This window comes from Nipponia nippon, unplaced genomic scaffold, assembly GCF_047370975.1.
Source record: "Nipponia nippon isolate SJK-2023a ecotype South Korea unplaced genomic scaffold, ASM4737097v1 scaffold_13, whole genome shotgun sequence".
NCBI classification, from domain to species: Eukaryota; Metazoa; Chordata; class Aves; order Pelecaniformes; family Threskiornithidae; genus Nipponia; species Nipponia nippon.
In genome coordinates, this window is record NW_028262324.1 from 17,447,268 (window position 1) to 17,469,153 (window position 21,886).

General features: G+C 39.4%; 1 protein-coding gene across 1 annotated transcript; it reads right to left on the reverse strand.

Moving 5' to 3' along the window:
- Positions 1-4,480: 4,480 nt before the first annotated feature.
- On the reverse strand, positions 4,481-21,841 carry LOC104018322 (protein-glutamine gamma-glutamyltransferase E). Its single transcript, XM_009471450.2, has 14 exons — positions 21,788-21,841; positions 17,445-17,805; positions 15,360-15,527; positions 14,810-15,052; positions 14,125-14,243; positions 13,508-13,636; positions 11,851-12,028; positions 11,551-11,686; positions 10,542-10,645; positions 9,830-10,075; positions 8,770-9,075; positions 6,856-7,013; positions 6,512-6,645; positions 4,481-4,773 (listed from the first exon to the last, which is right to left on the reverse strand). Exons 2-14 carry the CDS (start codon positions 17,452-17,454, stop codon positions 4,626-4,628), a joined length of 2,079 nt encoding a protein of 692 aa, XP_009469725.2. The 5' UTR covers positions 17,455-17,805; positions 21,788-21,841; the 3' UTR covers positions 4,481-4,625.
- Between the last annotated feature and the right edge of the window lie 45 nt (positions 21,842-21,886).

Genomic DNA, 21,886 nt, shown 5'->3' on the forward strand with positions numbered 1-21,886 from the left:
AATGCTAGTATCATAAATGCAATAAGGTTGGAAGGGGAGGGAGGACATGACCGCCACCATTTTAAAGGGAATTCAAAAGAAAACAATAACAACAAAAAAAACGAGTGGGATGGAAAGGATGGATTAAGGCCTATGGCACCCTGCACTATTATGGTAGGGATCTTCAAACAAGCTTCCAAGTCTATCTCATACCATATAGCATAGTAATGAAATACTACGTCAGATCTGAAACAATATAGCTGCATATTAAACTACAATTTACATATAACCTTTGAAGAAGAAGTAAAAGTAAAATTAACTTATGCAAAAAAAAGTGCCATAACTAAATTGAAGGAAGAAGAATTTTTTTCTTTGTAGTCTACGACCGCAAAGGAGTAATGTGAGTAAGCATTGATGGGCTAAAAAAGAATCTTTAGTGTGACTATCTGGGACAACAGTGAACTGTAGTAGGCTGCTGATTTCCCTGCAAAGCAACATTTTAAAAACTGATTTGAAAATATTTCATCATTAAACAAGAGAGACCCCTGCTTTGCAATTGCCCAGTTCGATAATAATCTTCATTTTTAAACTTTAAAAAGCAAAGATATTGTCATTACTGTTTTGCTTTGGTAGGGTTTCAATGCATCTTTGAATTCCCATCTATAGGCTCCATGCTCACAGCTCCATTAGGATGGATTACACTAATTTTGTTAATAAAAAGCATAACACATTTCTGAAATAGCATTTAAAAAATAAAGGGTTTAGATCGAGTTCCGCATGGTGCCTTTTGAAGTAATGGGAATTTATTTTCTTTTTTTTTTCCCCCAAAATATCCTCTGCCTAGCTCAAAAATTATTTTCAAACAGGTCTTAATAATAACAACACTAAAACTTTGAAAATTAAGTGCAAGAACAAGTTATAATATAAAATTTCCTTCAGATAAAAAATCTGAGCAGATACTTACAGGGCATGTATCTTAAGAAAACAGTCCTAAATAAAATACCTGCTGAAGGGAAACAAATGACGCACAGAACTCACCTGCCATTCCCTCAGCTTATGAGAATTGCATACAACTTCTACTCTGTTCTTCAAGGATGTCCAAGTTACATTAATCATAAAAAGAAAAAAACCCAGCAATTTTTTCGTGCTGTCAGCTGAAATTTGAGAGAAGGGAGAGGTACTTAGCAGTTGTTATTAATACCTGTAGACTTGTCAAATGAATTAACTAGTTCCTATAATATATGTGTGTCTAATGCCAATGTTCCTACTCAGCGTGGGTGTAATTATGGGAGGAGATACCAAAATTATTTACTCAGAGGAAATGCGTTCTCTTGAATCCCAAGACAAGAAGAACTTCCTACAAAGGATAATAGGTGTGCCATGAATAAGTTATCCTTAAGGATAAGGAAACGGGGAGTGTGGTGGGATGTAAAAGCCATATGAATGAAAAAGGAGCATTTCCTGATTACTTAACTTCCAGATCGGTTAATGTCACTTCTGTTTTTGTTGTTGGTGGTGGTTTTTTTTTTTTTTCAACAGCTGTGAGTTGGTTTTAGAGGGGTTTTTTTGGGTCTCAAGTTATCTCCAATGCCCTCTGACTTATGTGAAATGATAAAACTTCCACCAGAAACAAATGTCTGTTCACCTGTAACGTTAGTCAGCTCCATGCTACTATTTCAGCAAAAGTCTTACTTCGAAAAGAACCCCCAGACTATTAACCATGAGTCATTTTTATCAGTGCAAACTCTAAGCCTATCTATCTTCACAACTACGAATATATTTCTTTTTTGTACCCTCACTTAAAAGTGTACAGGTAATAAAGTGACATTGTTGTGGGGAGGAATATTTATCTAAGATTCTGCAGCTCCACTGATAATGTTTTAGCACTTAGTAAAGACTTTAAAAAAATTAAATTAGTCTGAATTTTAAGTTACAAAGGAAGAAAAACCTGAAAAAGAAGTAGAAATTAAGGTCCAGCAGCTGTTTCTAAGGTTGATTTTACAAAAAAATTGGCTTCTTGCACCTTTTTGAGAACTTTGTTTTGATACTATGAAGACTAAAAGAGTACTTACTTGCTTACATGACATTCATGCTAGCCCTATCCTGAAAGAAAAGCACTAAAACTTTTCTCACTTGGCAGCATTATATCTGGTATTGTGTATCTCCACTTACATTATAATTCAGAGGTCCTTCCTCCTCTTGGAAGTTTCCGGGATGTTCAGGCTGTCAAAACTTCTTCCAGGAATCGCCTCAAATGGATTTGATTGCTGTTCAGAGCTACTTTAGTTGGTCTTTTTCTCTTTTCCTTAATTCGTACTCTTTGGAAACCATAAGAGCCACAAGCTTCTGGTGCTACCTGATCTTCACACACAGCCCTAGTGACAAACCGCATCGACCAGTTCTTAAGTTCAGGCATTCAGTACTTATAGTGATTGCTTCAGATGTTACACATTGCTCCCACTGGAGTATGACCATTTCCTCTCTTCTTCCTTGCTACTCATGTAAGTAATTAAATCACAGAACACTTTTTCTGTCTCGGCTGCAACCACCTCCTTTACCTTTGTATGACACGCCCACAGCGGTGTTCACCAAGCCACCAGAACCTCTCTCAGACTGGCCTACATCCCAAACTGGCACCTGCCAGTCCGCACCTTCACCACAGCAAAGCATCAGCATCTGCTTTTGTAATCCCTTTGGAATGCAGCAGTCATGGGTCCTAAGTGACTAATGACATAACATTGTCGCAGGTGTTTTTACGAGCTCAATTCCACCCACCCATCATCCAAAATGGTTCAAAATATTTTGTTCCTCCTTTTCCCTTGTTTCAGAGCTTTGAAATTGCAGTGCAGTTTGCTAACTTTCAGAGAAAGCCTTACTCTTTTATTTCATTCATTTCCTTAGTAATTTTGTCTATTGTTCAAGTATTGCACTAACATATCCTCAGGGTAACCATATTGTACCTTACACTTGTATTGTTGCTATTCTTGACTAGAAAGAGGAGATCAGTATAACTTCCGTAAAAAATGTTGCAGAATCCGTTCTGTGAGTCTGTATGCAAGTAGGCACACATTTAATTAGACACATTAACTTCATGTGCATGTGAAGTGTTGCAGGGGAAGGGTGTTGCCTTCCTTTTAATTCCCCTAGAGGTCCAATTTACATGCTTCTCTCATTTCTGCCAGTGCAATTCACTTGACTTTAGCATAGTCTCGTTGTTTTCACGCATACAAGAGATGTAAAAAAAAGTCATTAAGTGTATATCCACATTCTAAATCCAAGGCTGTGCTTGAGTTTGAACTTCTGCCTTTGGGTCTACATGGTGAGAGCTCTTGGCTCTGATGAGCCTTGAGGAACATCAAGAGAAAAAGAGAGGGTACCACTGTGGGCTACTTGTACAGCCTCTCTGTAGCTCATCTCATTATATGTCTGGTATGGTCTCGTACTGACATCATGTGACTGGCAGTGGAAAGCTAGGTGGCTGCAAGTGCCCTCCTAAAGCAATTTTGCAGGCTCCAGGGACAAAAGGAGTTTATAGCCAATCTGAGCTTGGGCTGCTCATGTAACAGTGAGGAGTCCCTGTGGTAAGTCACAGGTACCCTGTGTGGTGTGGTGGAAGTGGGAGCACAGACCTGGCTCCAGGCACTTGTTAAGATTTTACTGGCTTCCTGGCCCAGCAGTCCAAACTGCAACAGAGCAGTAGCTTGACTTTCTATTCACTTCATCTACACAGATCATTTTCAGTCAGAGATTGACTCACTGTTGTACAATTATTGGCCAGACACCAAGTCGCTCACTGGGCTACACCTAGTTTACTTGTTCCTGGAACCCAGCTTTTAGCCTGTACCTATCCTCCCATAAAGGGTTTAAGTAAGCTTTACTGAACTTGAACTCTGAAAGATGACTTCCTGACACACAATCTGTAGTGAAGAATTCTTAACTCCTCAAGTTAAAATACCCTTAGGCTTAAGATTACCCTCCCTTTGTTTCCTGAAGAAGACTTTGAGCAAGCGCAAAATATCAGCATGCAAAAATATCGTGTATGTTGAGCTGGGCAATTATGTCAACATGTTTGTCAAATGGCTCTCAAATTGGACGCCACCCAAATTCCTTTTGAACTTTTCCTATGCCTCATTTAGTCACTGTGATTTACCAGAAAAAGAAAAATGTCAGGACAGACTTTGCAGCAAAAAAGACAAACCTGTATGACATAAATTGTGTAACTCATCCTGGCTACTTTCTAGTAACATAGTTGCAGTAAGGAGAAACACTGCTTTTAAAGTTCGCTGTGTAAGGCTTTGAATGTGTAAAAATGAGTTTATGAATGTTTGTGCAGAGACATCTGGAGCCAGAAAGAATGATTTCCAAAGAAAACCAGACAAAAGTCAAATGAACAGTCTCTGAATAGAAGGTGAGATGCTCTTTTTAATAACATGGACACTCACAACAGTAAATGAAGAATCAACTATTCTTCAGTTTATTTAAAATTACAGTGTAAAATTTTAATGATATGATGTTGGTAACCCCTTATCCACAGGAAGTGAGGATTTTGTTTTGCTAATTTTCTCATTGTTTTCTTACAAATACAAGATTTCTTAGGACATTTTGTTCAATTTATGCACACACAATATTCATTGTATATCTTCATGTTAGTCAGTCACATTTACCATCTTAAAGGTCTTGATATCTGCAAATTTATCACAGGAGAAATTAACAAGTAGATGTTTGGGACCCGTCTCAAAAGGGGTGAGTTTAAACTTTGTACTGGATTTCTCACCGGCTTTCAGTGGTGGTATGCTAAAAATAGGAAACAAAAGGGAAAATATAAGCTGAAAATAGGCTTATGCATCATGCCTGAGTTTCTTCACTAACCATCTCCCATCTTAAGTAAGAATTCCTATCAGTTCAGTGTAGGATGGCTATGAAAAGACCGTACAGGACTTGGCTAACTGATATGTATCTAAATAATCAAACCAATGCATTAAGGTCTCTCACAAATACATTATGCAGTGACCCAGATAAGCACACAAAGGGGGACATACTAGTATCATATGAGATAAAGCTGCATGCAGCACAGAAGGTGTAAAACACATCACTGATTAAAAAAGAATGACCTGAGACCATGAAGAATGTTAATACAAACTCCTGAAACAGAATAGATTATAGCACCAAGAAAACCTCAGTGTTTACATAACAGGAAATTCTGAACAGAAGTTAAAATGCTTTAAACCAGTATATTGTAATTCTTGGAAACTCATGTTTATGGTTTTCCCAAACAGCCTTACCCTGTCATATTGTCTCATCTTGCCTGAGGATAAAGTTGTATGTGATAGACAACATGAGGTTGTGAAATTCCCTCAGGAGAGCTTATAAATTATGGGATAGACCATTCCTAGTTGCTGAAGTGAAAATGACAATGTTAAGCTGCTGTGCATGTTTGTTTGTTTGTGTTTGTCTGTATCTGTATTCAGTTAAAGAGCATGCTCCCATATCCCAGGTATTTTTTAGAAGTAATTTGCATTTGTTTCTTGACTCTGTTTATTAATCTCCTAACGTAATTATTTTGTAGAGTTCTGAAAGCAGAGCTTGAAAATCAGTGTGCCTGTAGTTCTTGTTTTGGAACAGCGCTTTTTTTTTTTTTTTTTTTTTTTTTTTGTTAAAAAACCCGACCCAACCCATCCCAATCTTTTATTGTAATATTCCCCATTTTTCCTATTCTCTTGCTGCCTGCCTAATGGATTTCAGCTGTGTTCAAGTTCCAGGCCTTAGTAAAGTAAATTCAATCATCTAAGGAGTGGCTGCTGGTTATGGTTTAGTCTGTTCTTTAAAAGCTATCCTCCTTAGTCGTGATTTATCGTGTTTGGAGTAGGTAGGCATGGAGCATACTTGGAATTGTGCTTTTCAGAGGTACCACCCTTTGAGATCACAACCTGTGTCTAAACAATCTGTGTTCATTTTTGTTCCCAAAGCTGGGACACCGGTGCATCAGCTTTTTACATGTACGCCTCTCTGTTTGATGTAAACACGAATTGTTTAGAAGGCTGAAAACCCAGATTGGCACCTGCAGTCCATTTCATAAAGTGAAAAAAGAATTCTTGGTTAATATATGCTATAATTTGTGTATAGTATGGACAGAAACAGTCGTGTATCCTGTTGTTCGCCCTATGACCAGAACAAGGAGGTTCAACCTGTCTGGCCTATAGCAGCATAGACAGCCTCAGCAAAGTTTACTGTATGGGTAAGCATGTATTTTTTGCTGGAACTGTGGGGTCCTGCTAGATAGGCAGGAAAACAAGTTCTGTCCAATTATGACAGCCATTATTTGACCTCCCAAGCTATGGAGCCAAAGCCTAGCTTAGATGAAGAGCTGGTTCAAAGCCGTGTGCTTCATTACGAGACGTTACATTGACTGGCCTCCCAGGTTACAGCATGAAGAAAATTCTGTCTTATCCCACAGTTTGGTTCCAAATCATCCATGCCTACGTTCTTGCTCATGTATCTTTAATAGCAGGAAGGAGGCATTTCTCATACTTACTCTATCTCAAGGATTCCTCTGAGCAGGTCGTTGCCTTCTATCTGCAGCACACAGTCCATCACTTCCGTATCAATAGGATTGGTAAATATCACTTCCACATCCACTTCTTTATTCACTTTTGCTTCACCAAGTACCTGTGCAAAGAAAACACTTGAAAGACCAGGTTCTCAGTATTCTTTTCTATCTGAGCCTTCTCAATTGTCAGAAGAGGCGATATTATGAGATGCTATGATGGACCATGGCAGAATGTGAGCAGAACATCTCTTTTGGGAAGAAAGTGCTTATAAGAGCTCATTTTCCCCTTTCTCTGCCACTGCAGTTAGAGCAATGGGACAGTAATTTACCTGTATGTCGATGGTAGGATTGTCCAGGGTGATGTCTCTTTGCACAAGCACTTGAATCCCACCTTCTACATGACATAAAGCTGTTACCTGGATTGTGTTGTCTGTAGTTAACTGCTGTTGATATTCAGTATATGGTATCTTAATGGGAAATTGTTTCTCTGGAAGAAAAAAAAAAAAATTGATACACACTTTTATAAGCCCACAGAGTTTCAGACCTAATATTAGTATTTTCCTTTTATGCTGTGTCTGGGAGTAGGAAGGCCTTCAGCCGTCACTGCCAAACTCAATTCATGCAAATCTATCAGTTTGCTATAGAGAGTGTGATTTCTTCAATGTTATCCCTCCTCCATTCCTTATTACCATATTGTGTGGCTTGTTTTCTTCCCAATTGCTCTGAAAGCTAAGATAGCTGGAGTTCAAGGAGTTTACCAGTGCCACTCCATTTGTTATGGGACATGCTCTGATAGGCCTCATCAGTCCTATTTACTCATGATATACTGAGATGAGCTGAATGATGTCTTTACATTTCTTTTATCTTTCCTAGCCCTATCTGCTTTTTATTATCATGTGTTTTTACACTAGTTTCCATGCTGTAGTTCAAATCAAGGAATACTGGATGGAAAGGGATCTCCTCTGTCTCTGAATCCAAGCAATTCCATGTTTTTGGCCATTCATATAATAAACATCAAGTTCAGGAGAACTGTAGAATAGCTATGCTGCATGCAAACACTGTGAATACTCACAAAGTACTTTCCAGCGGTATACAGCAGATGAAAAACACAAGAAAAGATGACAAGTCACCGATGCAAAGTCCCACAAAAGTAAACAAGAAAATGGGGGCAATGTGAATTTCCTAGATTCCTCCAGTAGCAAGAGATTTGTTAACTACATATCCTAGCAAACACTGCATACCTCCAGAAGAGGGCAAAAATCTCTTTAAATGGTCCCTGCCATCAGATCTGGGGAAAAACCTCCCTGCTGACTGTAAATTCAGCCACTGGTTTAACACAGCCTGTGTGAGCACAAGACACCACAAGGTACCTGCGTGACTGTAATGCCAGTAAGCATATAAACTCTGTCTTCACCAAGGGTCCAATTCCTAATGCTTTAGAGGAAGCTGATAGATCCCAACCCCAGAAGTCAAATTACATATTAAAGAAATGAAATATTATTTCTGCTTCTCACTAGTGACTCAAAGCCTAAGATTAAGGCAGTATAGTATCAGTTGTAAATCAATGATCTTTCAGTTCACTTCAGAGATGCTGATGTATCTATTATTCCAAGCTCATAATGTTAACTTAATTTCATCTTTCCAACAATACTCATATTTAGGTAGAGAATTTCTTCCATAAGATTATCAAACTCCATCTGAAAAAAAAATTTAAAAAAATCTGAAGTCCTTTACTCCTCAACAATTCTTCAATACAAACTTTCTTTTCTGTGGAGCTTAGCGGGCTATTTCTATTCCTCACACTTTAATTCCATTCTAATGTGCTAATGGATCAGGTTTCTTGTTTCTGCTGTTAGCCATGTCCTGTTACCTTTCAGTAAGGCCTCTCGTAATTGACCAGAACACATTTAGTTGGAGTTGATTCCTATGCTTTTATGTTGTCCTTATCTTTTTTTATGCAAATTTTATTAAATGAAACTTCACATCTACTCACCATCTTCCTTTCATTCCTGAGATACATTTTCCAAAATATGAATAGTACTTAAGGAAATGATGGTGTGAAACATGCATTTTTTAATATGTTTATAAGTGCAATGTAATGTTTTATTTTCAGCCTTTTCTGCATAGAAATTGAAGATTGCAGTTTCTAAGAGCTTTTTTCCCCCCAAGTAGACTAGCTTCTAATGCCCATTTACTGATAAAACAATTGTACAATTTTGATTAAAAGTTATTTGAAAAATTACCTTCCTTAGGAGACAGAGTGACAGATATGGAGTCCTTCCAGATCTCATGAACTGGTCTTCTAGTGTACACAGTGCTCCAAGCAGTCATATTTGCATGAACAGTCTTAGCATCAGACTGTAAGTTTGCAAGAACCAGAATTAGATTGAGATCTTTGCCAACTGCTAAAGGACCAGCTACCTTGAACTTCCCTGAGATGTCAGGCTTTTGATCAATTTCCTGTGGTGTCGGTGCTGTAGGATCAAATTTATCCTCAAGTCCCAGCTTCTTACGGGCTTTTTTAAAAATATCTCTCTCTTTTGTAGAGCCTATCAGAAAGAACCATGAAAATTTATCCTCAACAGTTAACATGCATCTCTTATTTTACATGACTGCTAGAGACAAGCCAGCAGAATGGAGTGTCTGTACTTACAAATGAACAGAGCCTCTGTTTTCCACAACCACACCTAATATTCTGGATCTGCAGTCAGTAACATCACTGCCCCTCTAATAGCATTTTTTGTAACACAAAACCTTAAGTCCAAAGTTTCTCACTCTTCCCATTTCTATCCCTTTTTATGGTTGTAATATTTAGAAATGTAAATTCAGAAATAATACAGAATAGCCAATGTCAAACCCAAAGCTCTGACAAGTTTACATTCTGTTTCACCCTTTGAAAGAGTTGCTTTTCCTGGAACTAAGTGCTGATTTAGCTTAGGTTTCTGTAATAGACCTTTCATCCTGCTGTCATATAACTGGGTTGTAGACTAATTCTCACAAAGCAGAGGCAGTCAGTACACGTTATCAATAGACAGGTGGAACAGTGAATGCTTTACTCAGAGATATTTGGACTTGCCTTATTTAGATCCCACAAAGCAGCTCCATATCAGAAAGGGCAAGGCAGTGTTTTTTACTCTTTACCTTCTCTTCCCTTTTCGGTTAGAACTGAATAAACCAAATATATTTTTTTCCTTCTACTTACAGATGCCCAAAATTACCCACTAAGAGACTCCTAGCCCACAGTTTATGTATGTCTGGGAATGAAGCAACTATGTAACCAGGAGAACCAGTGTTTTTATTTACCTTCTTCATATTTATAATCATTGGTGACATCTACACGATCGTCTCTACCAACTGCCTTTGTGCTGATGAACTGGCCAATTACGGTAGGCTGAGAGAATATTAATGTTTTTTTTCCAGTTGCAGGGTCATAATTCCAGTACATACAGTCTGCATTCACTTCTGCAAATACAAATGGGCAATCGTAGTCCAGATCTACATCTCCTTCTTTGATGGCGTTCCGTGAGGCAGGACCACACTGATAAATTCCTATGGCATTAAGAAAAAATAATTTAGACCTAATCAACTCTTTGACAGTAAGCAGATTACTAGACAGATATTTATCAATGACTCCTCAGTTGCCCAGTGCTGTTGTCCCATTCGTCCACATAGACCCTCATACCAGGCCAATCATCGACGTATTTTGTGTTTATTCTGAAGGTACACTTGATTTATTTTATATTATCCCTTGATTTTCAATAGCTCTGGATACCTACATTAGAAATATAGGAATTGCTGTGAAAGACTGCTCCGAGAAGTCTAGTTTGTTTCTTGGCATCCACAGATGATCTGAGGCTTTTCTAATGTGATAGATAAAGTATTCTCTTCTGCTGCTCTATTTCTGAGCAGGATGAGAAATTACTTTTACAATGGTTTTACATTTTTTTTTTCTTCTCTCTGAAAGTGACTGACTTTATAATTTCTCTGCATTATTTCTGAAATAAAATCTGTGTACCTCCACTTTCTTCTTGGGGAGTTGCATCCAGAACTTGCCATCCACTATATGAGGGGCCCAAGTCACTGCGGGAAAACCAGCTTTCATTCCAGACATGGAAATTCCTATGTGCAAGAATGAACAAAGCAAACTACTAGTATGTGTTTCTAAATTCCTGTTCACGTCCATTAATCAGCCATCTTAAAGGTATTATATGTCTTTGGTTTGCGTAGGTTCTAATCTGAGACTGACCACTTCCACTCTGATCCTGACTATATTAACTAAATAGGAGCTGAAAATTGCACGGTGGAACAGACATAAATGTTCAAGGGCAGGAAGCAAATCTGTAAAATTATACATAATGTCTTGAGTCTGGTTTTCTCCAAAAGTTCTAAGCACATGCACTTCCTTAGTTTTAGCTGGTTTTTTTTATAGCACAATGCTACAATTATACTTATCACTTATATTTAGAATGGGTCCAGAACAAGCAGGGGAATAAACAAGGCAAAAAGGGAGGGACTGCACCTTTTCTTTGCTGAATGTAAGCTTGTTTAAATTGCATTTGATGCTTAAGAGTGGCAGTAATTAAATTATTTTCACTGCAAATTATGTCACTGAAAAAAAAAAAAAAAAGGCAGGAAAGCTGGTTCCATTGAACTTTTATAGTTTAACATGAACTGTTTTTGAAGAATAGTTCCAAACTAAGTTAAGTCCCACTGTTTGATACTTCCAGTGTAATATCACAAATTTTCAGTCATCTGTGGCATCATAACTGTAACTTTGCCTGCCCTGGCTTCAATTAGCTGTTGCAACTGATGTCACAATTCTCTTTTTAATTGAGAAAGAGTGAAAACATCAAGATTTGTAGTATTATTTTGTAGTATTTTTTTATTCATCCTCTGTGTGTGTAGTTGTTTTTAAGGCAATTTTTAAGAAGGTAACAAAGCATTTGTCATTAGAATCTATACTCTGCACCTGAAGACTTCATAGGCATTGGTAGGTCCTGCTATAAAATATCATAGAGCCTTACCATATGCTGTCAGCTGTCCTGTTCAAATGATTTCCAGAAGCATCGTAAAACTCATCCACACGTAGATTTCCGTCTGCATCGTGGGCAGAGCTGAAGTTTGTAATTGTACGAGTGGGAATCCCCAGACATCTAAGCACTAAAGAGCGAACAGAAAACCATAGTCAGAAAGCAGTATTTCTGGAGTATGAAGTCTCATATAACATACTAATGACTTGAAAGACTTTCACGTAGGAAGTATTATTAGTGCTTCTTTTAACAGAATTTGTGCCCTGTCAGTTATGTGCATGACATAAAACATACCTGTAGTCAATACTGCTGCAAAAACCCAACATTGTCCATATTTAACAGGTTTGAATCCTGATTTCTTCCAGTTTTGCAGGATTTCACCACTTCCAGTCCAGCTGCTTGGACTTTTCCCACCCTCATACTTTCCACTCCAGTTTCCTAGCACCACCCCTTGGTCATCATTGGCGTTGACCTGTAAAAATATTCACTATATTTATGATGAGATAAATTAAGAGTTTACAACAGATGTAGTAGCAGTAGGGGAATGGGGAGGAGAAAAGCCTTGAATGACATTTTAGTGGACAAAAGTCACTGCTTCATACAGCTGGCCTTCGGGAAGAAGCCTTATCTTTTCAGGGAAATGAAATACATGTCCTCTCAAGAAATGGAGAGCATTTAATCGCTGTTTCTTCCACCCAAGTACAGTAGCACTAGGCAAAAAGGCAAACACCAGTTTTCAGTGAACCTTCCTGAGATGAGGTGGCAACTATTACCACTGTATGATTGAATGGCGTCATCAAAGCATATCGTGCAGCTAGGCTTTCAGAATGTGCCTGGATCATGATGTAGTGAGCCCTCAGCAAATTTACATTAAATTAGGGGAAGTGGCTGACACAACAAATGGGGCACAGTCCCCTTGAAAATCTTGGGTACTGTGTCAATAGAAACCTCATGAAGTTCAGGAAGAAAAGGTGTAGATTTCGGAACTTGGGGTAGAATAACCCCATGCATTGGCACAGGCTGGGAAGCAGCTGCCTGAGTGGTAGTCCGTCTGAAAGGGGCCTGGGAGTTACAGCAAATGCCAGATTAAATTTGAGCCAACGGTGCTCTCTCATCATAAAGGGAAAGCCCATGCTATGCTACACTGGGAAAAGTGTGACCGGGAGACTGAGGGAAGCTGTTAATCCCCTTTAATTATCCCTAGTGAGGCTGTGCCAGGAATCTGTCTCCAGTTTCAGGTCCCTCAGTTCAAGGGGATGTTGAGACACTGAAGAGGACCCAGGAGGGAGGGCTACCAAGATGGTCAGGGGCCCTGGAGCACACAATCTACAAGGAGAACTTGAGAGTGCTGGGCTAGTTCAGTCTGGTTAAGAAGGGGATAAGGGGAATGTAATAGCAGCTTACAGCTACTTGAATGGAACACACTAAGTTGTCAGAGTCCAACTTTTCTCTGTTCTGGCAGGTTATGTAACAAGAGGGAATAGCAGAAAGTTGTGGCTTGGGAAAATCGTATTTGACATAAGAGAAAAGTTCCTCACTAAGAGGGTAGTGCAGCTTTGGACCGGTCACCCAGAGAGGCCATGAAACATCCATCCTAGGAGGTTTTCAAGGCAGCCTGACAAATCCATGGCTGAACTGATCTAGTACCACCGTAGTTCCACTTCAAATGGGAGGTTGGACTAAAGACCTCCAAGGGACTGGTCCTTCAATGTGCCACCCTGTGTCTTATACTTTTGGTTTGACTACTGGATATCAAAGCAATAAGTATCAGAAATACCACAGGTGAGATAAATCTAGCAGGCTCAGATCAGATGACTGCCTAGGCGTTTCTTTGGTCCGCATTTCTGGTGCATACAAACAGTGCCCTAAAATTTTCTGAGAAGTGTCTTCATAGTTGCTTTCACTAACTACTTTAAAAGAACAGTTTAGACTTTTTGAACATGTTGCTTACCATTGCACTGAGAACGCGGCCCAGATATTTGGGGTCATTTCGGTGAGATACATCTGTGGCAGGATCCTGACGATAGTTTAAGCTTCGATCCAGCATGGAAAGGCAAATATTGAGAATATCTCCTTGAAACTATGTTATAGAAATAAGTTAGTGTTTTGGAAACACAGATTGCTCTACTAAAAATCAGGATAAGTAGAGTCATATAAGTGTTTAATGTTTTTTTAATCACCGAATGAAGTGCTGCAGCTCAGCCAGGAATTACCATATAAAAATGTGGCCTCAACAAACTGTGAAGATTAGAACTCAAAGAGATTTTTCAAAACTTGGAATCTGTGGACTTAAGGCCAGGACTTCGCCTCCCAGCATTGCTACAGTACTTGACTAAGGTTTCTGCTGGCTGCACCTCCAAGTCCTAGGTCATATCACTGACTAGTCAATTACAAATCCTCATATTAATCAGTATAACGGGGCTTGGTATGAGTTCTGATTTCAATACCAGATGCCTGCTCTTCAGAGATGTATGACTGTGATGAACTGGAAAAAGCAAACAAGCTCTGATCACCCAGTTCATGTGAAAACCAGAGCACGAAACACTGGTGTTTCAGTGCTGCATTTACCTGGCCAAAGTTCCATCCAAAGCTGTTGATACGATTTTTATTGCCCGCAAAAATGATGCCAAACTCTTCTAGCACATATTCCTCACACTCAGCCTTGTTAGGCATGAACACATCATCACCTGAAAACCCAAAACAGAGATATGTACAACCACAGCAGGGAAAATAAAACAAAGCCTCAGGAGCCTTGGTCTCCATCAATAAGAATGCTTGCAGATATCCACTCTTTGCTGTTCTTGCTGTTATAAACAGATAGTGAAACTCAGGATTTTCTATAATTAGAGAAAGGGGTGGGGAATGTCTGAGTGAAGACAGAAGTATGACACTGTCAAATCTGGGAGAAGATGGCAGCTGGTAGATATGACTCTTTTCTTGGTTCTACAGAGACCAGACACACTCTTCTAAACTTGTGCAGGAATAGGGAAGCTCTGACAAAAGCACAACTTGATCTGCTTAAGCAGAACTTAACGTTTTAGGGCAAGGAGCAATCCAGTAAGTACATGATACAGAGCTGATTTTATGTACCAGAAGGTCCTAAGTAACTGCTAAACCCTTTTCTTTTCTCACTGATACATTATGTGGTGAATATTCAGCCCCCGTAATAAAGTAGATCAAATGGAGAAGCTGCAAATATTAATGAAGCTACAAGCAACTTAGTTCTTTCAGGGGAAATTTGACATGTTCATACCTGAAGACCAAGGGTTAAAGAGCAAAACAAAAGTGCCAAGGCTTGCTGGAGAGGAGCTGCCACTTGAAGTACTTTGAACACTCAGCTTGTAACGTCCAATGACAGCATTAGGTGGGCTGGAAATGGAGATGCTCACAGAGTTGGAACTGGTAGACTGTAGAACTGCACTCCAGCTCTCCTTGCTCACTGTGCTGGAGATACCAAATGTGGCCTGGGTCTTAGCCAGCTTTGAGGGTTTTGGACCTTTTAAAGAAAATAAACAACATTTTTTCCCCCCAGCTTTCTGAAATAGAGATTTAGTCGTCAACAAACTCAGCAGGGATGTAACCCTCCCCTCAGATAAATTTGTGCCATATGTTGGAAACTGAAGGAAGCTATCACTGCTAGCTGAGATGGGAGTAATACAACAAACACCTCAAATGGTTCCATGGCTATGTGAACCAACATGTTGGCTCTGAGGTATTATCTTGCTGCCTTGTAGTGCGTATCAGGCCAAAAGAATTTCACAAGGCAGCATTACTCTTTCTGTGAAAGAAGTTGGGAGCCATACCTGTTTCTGCGATGAATGTTAAGTTTTGCTCAGGCTGTTCTGTTCCATTGAAGGTGACAATGAAGGCCTGTCCTCTCCTCACAATCAACTCTTTGCTAGAAAATTTACTTGTGTGGTGATCTCTTGCATTTTCTTTCAGGTGCCAGTCAGTACTTGGCTGCATTGCAGCTGTGAAAAAGTGAGAAGAGCAAGAAAACTTGAGGGTACATCCAAGGAGGAAGGAGCACAGACACACTCTCAAGAATTGCGTGTTACTTTCTACAGGTAACTAGTACCCATGTGAGGTTTCCACAAAAAATAGAAATAATTTATTTGAAGCATTTTATTGTTTCTTTTTTTTTTTTTCCTTTTTTTTCCTTTTTTTTTTTTTTCTTTTTGAGAGAGAGAGACTACACCTTGCATGGACTGTTAGAGATTATCCGCATAATTAAATATAGAAGGAATAGTATATCTGGTACTAAAGAAAAATCAGAAAGGCATCTAAGAGGAGAGAACCCTGAGAGAACTGAATACTTGTGAGTTACTCAGATAAAGAATCTGGCTGAACTCAACTAATTCTTTCAAGGTGTCATCCATTCCAAGACATAGCCTTGTACTAACAGAGGCACAGCCTTGCTGCCTCTGAATAAGAAATAAAGAAACCTGGTTGAGCTGAGAAACACTTCTGCATTTTAAACCATGACATGTGATCTCTAGCCCCATTTATATGTCACGTACCTCTGATGCAACTGACAGCTGCTATCTGTTGGAAGCACCTAACAAGAATATGTTGATGGACACTGGGCTGTCATTTGGCAGTGGGAGAGATGGCAGTATTGGAGAGAGAACACTACTAAAATAATGTATGTGAAATAATAAGTTGCAGAAAGCTCTTGCATGGAAACTATGGCTTCAATCAGAGGCCAAAGAATAAGCATCTGAGATCGGTTTGGCTCTGACATCATCAGAGCCTATGGAGGGTTCTCTAGGAGAAGACAGCTCAATGGTTTAAATGAAATGCAGAAGTACAGAAGAAAAAGATTTTTTTTTTCCCTAAGGGCACTGTGTGTTTTTTAAAAATACTTCTATTATTCTCCATCCCTCCCCCTCCCCCCGCAAAGAGGGAGAATAGGAAAGAGTAGGTGTCGTCCTTAGTAGTGGAACACAGCTACCCTGTGCCATTACCGAGTAAAAAATCATTATCCCATGTTCAACCAGATTTATTAGTGTAAAGATTTTTTTACAGCATGATCTCACGTTTATCAAGTTTAGGTAAGCCTTGAAATAACTACATTAGTAGTCTTAGCAATGTAGTCACAGCTCAAATGGGGGGAACATGGTTTTTTACAGTATCGAGGCGAGCAGCACGTACTTTGATTTTCCAGGAATGTACCTACTTTAAAAAAAAAAAAATCTTCAGAAACTTAGCAATGAAGCACATCTGAAGCACAAGCTGAGGGGTGGGGAAGATTTGTCTTTAGAAAGGCGGGAATTATCTGGCAAGGTTGGAAAAGCAACATGGGACCATTTATAATAATTATTAAACTGGTCAATTTCCATATGTATAAGTATAAGCATGTAAGCAAAAAAACCCCCACTGCAACAAACAAATCACAAAATAAAAAAAAATCCCCTAAATCTTTGTATCCTCTGTGCCTTAACTTCAGATTTCAGCTGTCTCTGCTCATTGTAGCCTCCCTCTGCCTTTGCAACGATACCTTCTTCAAATTCTGCTTGGCTTCTTCCTTTTATGTCAGATATGTCAGTCTCTCATTTGCACTTGTCTGACAACTTCAGATAACTGCAGACTTTCCCTTCCTTTCTATTTGCAAAATACAACATTTTTACATCAGATAATATACCTGTTCTCCCAAATCTCATTCTGATTAGCTTGCTTTTTCCATGCACACAATAAGTGAAAAAATGCAATTCCTGTGCAAGTCCTCCTAACTCTTGATGGAAGAATTCTCTCTTCCCTTTTTTTCTTGGATCAAAACTCCGTAGAGAAGTAGTGATCTTTCAGTGTCCGTTACAGAACTGAATATGAGGTATGGATGTAAGAAAATAACAAAGAGAGCACCACAGTAGGGGCTTCCCCCGGCTCACCTTGGCCCATATGTGATCAATACGTCCTGTATAAGCAGCCTCTGGAGCTTTCCTCTGAATGGCCTCTTCTGCTTCTGTTGACTCAAGGAATGGCTGGTGCCTTTCACTTCTTTAAAAGTCTAGGTGTAAAGTTGCCTGTTTGCAGTATTTCCTGTGGGGTGGAGCTTGAATAGCCGCCTTTGTTCCCAGCCTTTATCTGACCAGCGGGGCTTGAGGATTCATTTTTCATTCACATCCTGATCTCATTTCCTTGCAACTTAACATCTGAAGCTTGGACAATATTTATCGCTAACAGTCTGGCCACTTGTTAAGAGTTTCTTAATGTATTTATAAGAATTTCAGCATTTAGTTGCTTTTCTTTCTGTTATAATGATAAAATTATAGGAATAGCTTAAGTCCTTCTTGTACCACATCGTTTTTAATTTTGAATACTTCATGAGCAATGTTTACAGTGACTTTTTCTTTAAATTAATTCACTGAATCCATTGTTTTCCTGGAGCTGTTTTTTTGTTCCCCCCGCCCCCCAGTGCAATGTAGTAATTGCAAAACGATGAGCAAGCTACTGCCTCTGCCCCAAATTTCATCAGGCCAAATTTAAAGAACGAATTTTTCATTTATCACATAATTACTGTTTAACAATGTGAAATAGACAAGCACTCCATGTCATAGTTGCATGATGAATGATACATACCTGACCTTTGGATTAAAGATTATGGGCAAACTTGAGAATGAGGATTGAATTAATAAGAAATCTTAACACTAGTCAGAATAGTAGTCAAGCAAAATGCATCTGACCCAGGCAGCTTCCTGTAAGTCAAGTAGTATTTGCAGAGCTTGTATGGTGGCTGTAAATGTAAGGATTGCACAGGTAGGTGCTTGAAACTCTGGTGGATAGCAAGAGAAGATTCTTTTAGACCTCAGAAAATGAAAACTCTAAGCCATCTTAGTATTTTGTTTCATGTACCCAGAATAAGCTGTATCAGGATCATCTTTTGCAAACTGGTTCAGTCATATAACTCAGGACATCCTTTTCCAGTGATACCCAGATTTGTTCCCTCACTCCAGTAACTGCGTTAAAGAAACGAATATATAGGAGGAAGAGTTCAGCACTGAACAGTGAAGGACATATTTTGTAATAGACTAATTCCTCTCAGTATTACTTTCTTTCCTTCTTTGCATTGTCATTCTCTTCCCCACCAACTCTGTATGAATCTGCAGTGACACTTGAATTCTATTAAATGTCACCCATTACTAATTGTACCTTTGTTTCAGGATGGGAAATCAATTCCTAGAATAGCCTATCTGCTCCTTTATTCTTTCTGAGCACAGCTCTTCCTAACATACCCCTAAAGCACCATGCTACAACCATATGGCCACGACTCACTGGGGACCACCTCAGTATCCTGAGAACTTTGGGCTATTCTGTCTCCCCTCGCATTCCCTCGTTGGATAGTTAAGCAAGAAATTTCATCAGCAAACCCCACTCCTGCTATCCTAGCCACAGGAAGTCAAGTGGTTTTCTACAATTGTACTGTATTTGTGAACCACACCAGGAAGAAATCTGGGCCCCTGGAACAGTGGTATGGACTCACTCGCATCAGCACTCTTCAGCACTAGAACCCCCTGATGTAGATTGGTCATGTCCATATGGAAGAGCATTTGGCTGAGATCTCTTCTGGGCCCTATATGTTGTCCAAGACATACTTCTTATTTTCTGTCTTCCTCTTCCATTCACAATGCCGCAAATAGCAGGGACATTTGGAATGGAAGCCTGCAGCCTGCTGCAGCCTGAAGCCTTCATGAAGTCCCTGATTGTTCCTGAAGTTCTCCAATAGCCAGACTTTGAAGGCAGCTGAACTTGGCACAGTGAGCTCCCATATTGTCTGTGTAAAGTAGGCTAACAGGGTAGTTAGCTGTGCTCAGATCTTCTCTTGGGATCTTGGCTCATTCCAGATGAGATGGCTTGTTCCAGAAAGGAGACTGACAGTGGCATAGTAGTGACATGTACTAATATGTGAACTTCAAAAACTACCATGGGACCAGCACACAGGAATAAGCCAAACTGACAGCGCACAGACTGGGATGAACCTATGCTAGGCTCCCCGGACAGCTCCCACATAGTCACACACAACCTGTTATTTGTAGCCTATGATATTTAAATGTATTTCCCTACCTCTCCCACTTATGCATACATACATGGAGTAAAGACATTATTTGGAAGTTTTAACTTCCAGCTATTGCTGCACACTCATCAGCAAAGAATACCTCTTTGCAAGCTCCCATCGCTATGTCACTCTGCTCATTTCTTCTAAGAATCCAACATGTTGTTCCATTCTGTGGGCAAGCACTCTTAACTCTAATACACAAACAAGATGCTTGCAGGTGTGACTCACACCTTAGTTATAATGACACTGAAGCTTAAAAGTGACAGACAGAAGCTGAGATAATTGAGTGTGAGACTGTGAAACAAATTGCTGAATCCTTAGTAGCAGTAATGTGCTGCACACTATCGAGACCCTTAAAAAAAATCATGCTATCAAATTTATGGGATCTTTTTAGGTGGTTTTGCCTTTTCTTTATGCACCACCTTCTGCATTCTGTTAAAGTAGATCAGTCAGAGATTGGTTCACAGATGCATAAAAACTTTCTGGGAAAAAAGTGTGTGTATTTGCCGAATGTGCGTGTTGGGGGGCTGGGAGGAGGGTGGGGGTGAGAGAGAGAGGGAGTGAAAACAGCTATGCGCACACATGCCTGCATGTAGCCCCTCACAGTTTTTTACATTAAAATTGTGCGTGACACTGTAAGGAACATCCCTGGGCAGTTTTGACATCTCCAACTGAACTTGGGCTTGGCTATTTCTTGGACCCTGGGTATTTCACAAGCAAGTGCTGATCATGATCAGCAAACACCAGTCTGTTCACTAAATGCTGCTATTGCTTCTTGCATTTCATGCAATGAGAAACTTGTGGTTAAGAAAGATAGACTGGTGTATGACACTTAAAGAGGAAGTTTTTTAGGGATCAGCTTGCTAAAATGTCTTGGCTAAATTATTGACAAATCATTGCTTAAGAGGAAGTGTTACAATGCAGAAACAATTGGTTTGTGGTTTTTTCCCCCCATTGCTGTAGATGAAGGTTTTTCCTGTCCACTTTACCGTATAGCTCTTTTGTTAAAAAGGAGGATATTTCTACTCAGTCCAATCTTTCAGCTTGACCTATCAAATAGTGCTTTGCCAATTATTTAAGCTCTGCTCAGTGGAGGAGATTTATGAGGTAATCAATAGCCTTATGCCCATTGTATGCACCTGGTTCCCTCCCAGCCTATGTTCTGCTCTTAAACAGGTAAACATTTAGATGGTATTACACTTAGCAGATGCATAGAGACAGTCATTAACTAAGTGCCATCAAGCCAGGCAAACAGCAGATGCTGTTGAGGAATGCTAGCACAAGTAGATCAGGTCAGTAATGTGAATTATTTCAAATAACAGTATATGGACGAACACTTGTGTCCTAACTGTTTGTGCAATCAGTTCTCCTAAAACTGTGAGAATGGGGTAACTGTGCCTCTTTTAACCTCCATGAAGGGAAAACAATGCCTGTCATTTCTGTCCTCAAGCCTCTTCTCTTTGGATGGTTGTTTTTTATTAATTTCCTGAGCTTTTCAAGCCTATGTCACATAAAGCCAGCACAGCATGAGCTCTATGCCTAGAAGAGGTAAAGTGGCGTCATCTGTGGTCACGCCTCATTATACATTTTTACAGAGGTCCCAGCAAGTCAGGCCTAAGTGAGAACATCGACAACCTTGCTAAAGTGTTTTGATTTAATATCTTTCCTTCTAAGACCTCACTGCTGGACATCTGCTTGCTTTGTCTGTATTTTAAAGTGCCTTTGCCTTTCAGACGAATTTTAACAAAAAGTTAAAATGGCATTGCAGTTTGCTGACTCTGAATCTATAGGAAAGAATCTATCCTGTAGTCTATTCTTGGCACAAATATTCCCATTAAAACAAGATTCATTCATACCTGAACTACTCTCTGATTCATTAAGTTTCATGCTGAAAGATAGTTTGCAGTTTGCCATAACTTCTTCTGCTCTATTTGCGGTTTCATAATATTTAACTCCAGTACGGTAATGGATGGATTATCTTCTTTCCCTTGTTTGTGTCTTTTGGAAAATTCAGGAAAGAAAAATGCTGAAACAACCTATTCATAATCTCAAAATGTAGTGTACTGTAACAATTCAGAGGCCTTTACAAAACATAACCCCACAGAGAAAGCTAACATATGGAACAGTTGCCTGTTCCTTATGCACAAAGAGACTTTTTTTTTTTTTTTTTTAACTTACCAGCCATGCTTCCTTGCTCCTCTGTGCCTTGGACTTTGTATTTCTGTGAGCAACTGTAGGCCTATATGATAAGTCTTCAAGCTCTGGTTGTGTGGCAGC

Bases quoted from the DNA above. Each gene is read 5' to 3' on its own strand.
- LOC104018322 (XM_009471450.2), bottom strand. The intron at 10,076-10,541 runs GTACACAGATTT...TTAATGCCATAG, and splicing joins TCCCCAAGAAGAAAGTGGAG to GAATTTATCAGTGTGGTCCT. The intron at 9,076-9,829 runs GTAAATAAAAAC...TCTTTCTGATAG, and splicing joins TGATTATAAATATGAAGAAG to GCTCTACAAAAGAGAGAGAT.